Source organism: Harmonia axyridis, chromosome 3 (genome assembly GCF_914767665.1).
Source record: "Harmonia axyridis chromosome 3, icHarAxyr1.1, whole genome shotgun sequence".
NCBI classification, from domain to species: domain Eukaryota; kingdom Metazoa; phylum Arthropoda; class Insecta; order Coleoptera; family Coccinellidae; genus Harmonia; species Harmonia axyridis.
In genome coordinates, this window is record NC_059503.1 from 31,509,942 (window position 1) to 31,516,876 (window position 6,935).

General features: G+C 34.8%; 1 protein-coding gene across 3 annotated transcripts in view; it reads right to left on the reverse strand.

The window, feature by feature from the left end:
- Window positions 1-6,554, reverse strand: part of LOC123674569 (dynein axonemal intermediate chain 7-like) — a 31,646-nt gene extending 25,092 nt beyond the window's left edge. For 2 of the 3 annotated variants that reach the window (XM_045609482.1, XM_045609481.1), the window contains exons 1-6: window positions 6,400-6,554; window positions 6,224-6,331; window positions 6,071-6,129; window positions 5,649-5,837; window positions 5,400-5,594; window positions 3,105-3,338 (exon numbers count right to left, since the gene is read on the reverse strand). In XM_045609482.1, the coding sequence (XP_045465438.1) occupies window positions 3,105-3,338; window positions 5,400-5,594; window positions 5,649-5,837; window positions 6,071-6,129; window positions 6,224-6,331; window positions 6,400-6,541 (927 nt within the window). In that variant the 5' untranslated portion in view covers window positions 6,542-6,554. Of the gene's footprint in view, window positions 1-3,104; window positions 3,339-5,399; window positions 5,595-5,648; window positions 5,838-6,070; window positions 6,162-6,223; window positions 6,332-6,399 lie in introns of all 3 variants that reach the window. The other variant, XM_045609483.1, reaches the window with a different exon arrangement.
- Window positions 6,555-6,935: the final 381 nt, after the last annotated feature.

Consider the following 6,935-nt stretch of genomic DNA (forward strand, 5'->3'; position numbering starts at 1 on the left):
TCATTTTCGATTATTGCTTTTCTTAGTTATCGTCTCAATGCGTTGGTGAAATCGATATATTTTTCACGGATAAGGAAAATAATTTGGATACGGGGAAATCTCGACTTATCTAAGTTCGATACATGCGAAGAACCGTTATGATAGTTCCCAGATGACACAGCAAAAAGTTCGTTAGGCAAAATCGAAGTATGGTTCCTGTTGAGACAGCAGAAAAATCTAGTTTGACTGAGGTTGAAGGTGGGGTCTGTTGACGAAAAAATGAAGAAGGATAAAAAATTTTCTAACCAATGATCTAATTGGCATGGTATCTTGGGCAATTGTTGGTACGGTCTTGGATAAGTACGAGGTTACGATTTTGTTGAGGTTTAAGGAGGAAATCAGTATCGCTTAGGGTCTCTTACTGAGAAGGGTTGAGAATTCGAACATCGGTCGCGAAACCGGACTTAGATTAAAACAATTTCTTTTGAAGATTAGAGCAATTTTTAACAAAGTTGAATCAAAAATAAAGGAAATTTAGTAGATGATAGGGAGTTGAAAGAATTTGAAGTTTTTAAGAGAGAAGGAATTGTTTTAACTCTAAGAAAGGTTGAGTTTGGTCAGAAATAGAAAAACAGGGAATTTTTGGGATAAAGTTTAAGAATTTGTGCGCGAATCGGGAGTGGAGTAATTGAAAAGGTATTACACGTTTCGAGTGAAAAGTTTAAAAATTAAAACTAGGTATAGGCAGGGCCTATTTACAACTGAGAGCAAGTTAACAATCTTTTGGCTATTTAATTTTTATTTTGTTTTGACGATTTTGAATGTTTTTTCGATGAAGTTGAGTTTATTTGAGTAGTCCCGATTCTCCCAAGTTCAAAGTTGGTTATTTTGATTCTTATGTTTGAATAATAGATTATTTGAGACATTTTTTTTTAATCATAAAGTTTTGGCCGTTGAGTCAAATATATATAAATTTCGTGGATATTGTAATTTTGGATATTTTTCTTTTCTTTTCTCTTTATTATATTTGATTTTAAAATTTTAATCGACTTTTATTAACCCAGAAAACTAATCCTGTCCCTAGGGAAAGAAAGTCAACTAAAAAAACCTGTCCATTGAAGCGACGGGACGGACTCACACATAACATCTTTGTGAATTATAGCTATTATTACAACTAGGGAAATATGAATAGTATATTTCCCGAGGTTGTCAAAGTTACATCCCGAGGGCGGAGCCCGAGGGATGTATAGACAACCGAGGGAAATGTATTCATATTTCCCGTGGTGTAATCAATAGTTTTTTTCTGATTGAAACAATCTGATAAGGAAAAATTATTATTAGATTGTATATTTTTGTAATAATTAAATTTTTAACGTTGCTATGGGCCATGTTTCTGAGAATCTTGGTTGACTGGTTTCATTTTGACGTCTTGTCAAAAATAAAATTAATGAAAAAATGTCGAACTACGTCGAAACTCAAGCGGCAAAGGCCCGTGAATCTTTGGTTCCAGCCAAATCTCAAGCTGCCTACAGTAAAGAGTACGAATGCTTTCAGGAGTGGAAAAGAAAAAAATTGGTGGACGGTGTGAGCGATAGTATTTTGTTAGCATATTTCCAAGATTTGGTATGTTGCTCTGATTCTTGTTATTCTTGATGTATGATTAATTCATTCGATCCCCAGTCCCAGAAATATTCTCCAAACACGTTATGGCCGAAACTATCGATGTTAAGATCAATGCTACATTTGAAGGAAAAAACTGATGTCAAATTATTCGATGAAGTCGAAGCATTTGTTAAGAACAAAAATAAAGGATACGTTCCTAAAAAATCATCAGTGTTGTCCCGGGAGCAGCTCAAGACATTCTTGAGTGAAGCTCCTAATGACGTTTTTTTGATGTATAAGGTAAAAGTTTCATTTTGATTTCCTCTGTTGATAAGATTTTTACATTCATAATTTTGAAGGTTGTTTTAATAATGGAAATCTTTGGCGCCTGCAGAACACGAGAGTTGGTGAATATGCTATCTTCAGATATCGAAGATCGTGGTTCGGTAATCATAATCAAAGTCTCAAAGACTAAGAATGATATAAACAGAATATTCACTATAATTGATGAAGAAGATCTGGGTGCTGCTCGTTTGGTGAGGGAGTATTCAGCGTTGCGCCCGCAAGGCGTTCTTAGGTTCTTCGTAGCTTATAGGAATAAGAAGTGTACTCTTCAGCCTGTCGGCAAAAATACCTTCGGAAAAATTCCGAGTAAGGTTGCTGAATGGTTGGGTTTAGATAATCCGAAAACCTATACAGGTCATTGTGGAAGACGAACATCCGCGACATTGGTTGCCGATGCGGGAGCCTCAATGACAACACTCAAGAGACATGGTGGTTGGAAAAGTTCGTCTGTTGCAGAAGGCTATCTGGCGGACAGTATGCTGCACAAAAATAAGGTAGCGAAGATGATAGCAGGTGTGGAGGGTGAGCCATCTGCAGCATCACAATCTTTGAAGACCGTTTTGGGAGAATCGTCCGAGACTGCTGCTGCAAGGAATGTTCTCAAGAAAACTGTAGTCTCGTCGTCGAATAATTATGAACAAGATATTTCTTCTTCCTTTGTATCTGGTGGAAATACTTTTAGTGGAAATTTCAACAATTGCAGTTTCCATTTTGTTACTAAATAAAGAAATAGTTTCATATTTCCCTAGGGAAATATGAACTGACGTTTCATATTTCCCTTGGGAAATATGAGTGTGTTATGACACATGGTAACTAAGGCGATATAGCTCAATATTGGTTCGATCAGAAAAAAACATAATTATTCATTCTCCGAGACCTCTGGAAAGCCGCTCTTCCAGGGGTTGAAAGAACATCTCAAACAGAGATAAGTGAACGTTGGTCAACATTCTCTGACCAACCCGTTCATGACAATATTCAGAAATTAATAACATTTTTTAATACGTCTTGTCTGAATAGTCATTTATAATTTATAGATAAATTTGATTTATATATTTTAGTTTCTGAAAATGACAACATCATTGTTGAAACATTCTGTAAAGGCTTATAAGGATTATGTGGATCAGAGTATGATAAATACAACTTGCAAACTGCAAACTTGAAAAACTTCATATACTCACATACTTATCATTCTTATCCCTTTGCCGCATTTTCCTGCTGTGGTCTTTGATCGACCTAATGATGTCCAGAGTTGACTTCAATCCATCAATTCTATTCTTCTGTTCCTTTTGGATTTTCATCTGCTTTTTTTGCAGTGCTTCTTTCTCTTCTTCGTCCTTTTTTCTTTGCATCTCAGCAGCTTTTTCTTTTGGCACCTTCACCGGTTCCGCTGGTATAATTTTACCCTTCGATTTCTGCAGAAAGATTGAAAGTTAATATAGGTATACAAATTAATCATTGATCAAATATAAGAAATAAAATACATATGGACCAATATTCTATTGAGAATTCAAACGATCATAAAAAATACACAAACAGTAGCCTACTGTCAGTAGGATTAGGAAGACGACCACTGGGCGCACTATTGAGATGGTAACGGAATGAACATTGTGTGGTAATGTTTGAGCAAACGTGGTGATGTTAGCTTTTGGCCGGCCAGCTTCAAATCCAATTTTTAGTTTCATTTGGAAAGCACTGTTAGAAGTTCATATTGGTTTTTGTAACTGGCGGACTTTTTCAATGAAAAAAATGGGGCCCCACTAGATGGTGCTAGCAAGAAGAGATTTCGTACAACAAAAACTTTCGTGGCAGTTTTGTGATTAGTTGGACCTGTTTAGTTTGAGCGCGCGTCAAAGATGGGCACATGCAAAGAGAAAATACGCTATGTTTCACAGTTTTATTTCGATAAAGGCGAAAATGCGAGCCAAGTGGATGAAAATGTAAATAGTGTTTATGGTCTTGATACTGTAACAGCCAATCACTCGCAATTTGTGTTTCGTCGATTCCGTTTAGGTAATATAGATGCCATAGAGTCATAGACTGAAGAGTAATTGTCGAAAATGTCGATAAAATCATTGACATTGTCGAGTCCAACCGTTATGTAAGCATTGTTTCGATTGTCCAAAAGCTGAAGATTGCACAAAAAACCGTTTGGAATTAGTAAATGAAATAATGAGACACACAAGGGTATGGATGGACGATAATAACCTGATTTTGAATAGCTCCAAAACGAAAATAACCCTATTCAGTCCCACAAACTCTGGTATAGAAGCCCCACAAAAAATGTTAATTGGAAGTGAAGAGTCGAAACTCTCACCACACTCTAAATTTTTAGTAGTCTACATTGATAAACAACTAAATTGGAAATATACTATAGTAGAACTTGGGAAAAACCTGGGATCGTCAATTTATGCCTTCAGAATAACATCGAGATATCTAAGGGGAAGTGTATTGAAGACGGTGTACCATGCAACAATAGAATCCAAACTTCGTTTTGGCTTATGTTTCTTTGACTCAGGGAATGTATCGTCTTTATTCACCCTACAGAAGAAAGCGATAAGAATATTATTCAATAGAAAGTTCAATGAAACATGTAGAGGAATTTACGGGCAAAATAAAATTCTAACGATATATGCCATCTATATCCAAGAATGCCTTTTATTTTTCCATAAAAACAAGGAACTCTTCAGTAAAAACATGTATACTAAGACCAGATATGAGACAATAACGCAGGAATAAAGGTATCCAAAATGTAGGTTAACAACATCACAGAAACAATTGGAATATAGATGCATAAAACTCTATAATAATTTACCACCTAGCATACAGAAAATAAAGAACCATAAACGATTCAAAAAGGAACTATACAAAATTTTGATTGATTTGGAACCATACACATTGAAAGATTACGGTATAGATAACTAAAATCTTTAGCACCTGACATTATTTCATTTCTTTTTATGTTGTTACATAGAGTGATTTGAAATAAAGACTGTTATTATTATTATTATTATTATTATGAGAGAGGCATAATGCTATTAAATTCAAAATGGCAACAAGTTATCGAGCAAAACGGCAGAGGGAGACATACATTGAACTTTTTCTCTTAATTCTCTCAAAGTATTATATCATGTAACGATTGAGGGTAAGAAGAGGTAGACCTGATAGTTTCCAAGAAAAATATTATGCGTTACTTCAAAAATAGATTCTGGCTATACATACTATAAAAGTGGTTAACAGAATATTCTGCTTGTTTTCGTTACTTTACGAAACTTATATTGTGGTGATTGTCATGATAGAATCATTTCTATCCTCAATCAAACTGTTCTTAAGTTGATCGTATTTTCCTGAACCAGCCAACTAGGTAAATGCGAGTAATTCAAAATATGTCCATACTTTCTATTTGATAGAAGATGAATAGATGAAGGTTCAAGAAAATGATTCATAGGAATTGGAAAGGAATGGATGGTATTTACTTCTTTTTTCAAATCTTCCTCCTTCTGCAAAATCTCTTCGATGACCTCCGCAGAACCTTCAGCTTCTAGTCTTGCTTGTTCTTCGGCCAATCTTTGAGCCTCTTTTCTTGCCTTTATAAGCAACGTCACTACATCTTCCAATCCAGATGGCCTAGGCAGTTTGATTATCTTCTCCTCAAAATCAAACTTGCCCTTCTACAACACCCGATTTTTTTTTAATAAGTTTTCAAGAAAAGTGATCCTTTTCACCTTTCCTTTTTTGGGAGCTTGGGCAGTTGGTTTGGCTTTTTTTTCTTCCTTATCTTCGCTAACTGGCTGATGAGGCTTCTTTTTTTTGTCTTTGGTGGTCTCTTGAATTTCTTCTTCTTCACTGCTCTCCTGATCATCATCTGATAGGTAGCTCATGCGTCTTCTCACCCAATCTAAGAGGAGACTGCCCTGGAGTTAGAAATGGGAAATTACAGGATTTTGGACGGAAGCTAGGAATTTAAGGTGGAATTCTTCATACCTTGACCCAACTGTTAATTGATAACGATTTATCAGGACAATGGTTAATTCTAGAATTAATTACCTCAAAACTGTTTTTGGCTTTTTTTTCGATATCTCGATAGTGGACAAAATGATATATTATTATTTCTAAATAAGCATTAAGTCAATGATGGAAAATTTACTTTTGTTGGAATTTCTGAAAGCCTAGGTTCGAATGTACCACTCTTGCTCCTGGTTTTACCTATATGAACACATATTATCAATTCTGTAATGCTGTAATACTTTATGATTAACATGAGGTTTTCCTTATGCCTATCACCACAATTCCTATTTACCTCTTCCCCTCAATGATTCGTTCGATTTTTTTGTATTACTTGTTACCATAGTGACACTTCTCACTTTACCCTTCGACAATGAAGTTGTAGCATCACTAGAGGGTTTTTCTGAAAAATTGCCTTCAATGAGCCATCTGTAAAACCAATATAACTTTTTCTATTGTTTTTCCATATACCTTCCACTGGATTTTCTTGTTTAGCCTTTTTCTTAGGCATTTCGGAAAAATAAAAATAAGTTTGTATACAATGCTGAACAGAATTCCATGAAATATTTTTCAAAATTTGACAAATAACACAGAAATTTGAACATAAAACCATTTTCAACACTTACGTGATTTTTGTCTCAAATGCCAAGTTATAATTCTTGGGCTCGAGAACACTCTCATATGAAACGAACTAAATTGAAATAGAAGTAAGAATTAGCAACGCTAACATAATATCGATCTAACAATTTCCCATTAGTTATTTCTCATACCTGAAATACCTATTGTGCCAGCCCAAAAAATGTAACGATATTCAGATAATTTACTTACTTCTAAATTAAATTATTTCATTTTGAATTTTTTGATTCATAGCTAACACAAAATCTAGCACACTGTTCTGTTGAATAGGAGACCAAAAATGTTGACCATGAATTTAAATGAACGCACGTTATAAAATAAAATCATCTGAATATGTGGACATAGAGCAATATCGATTTCTTACAGAAACT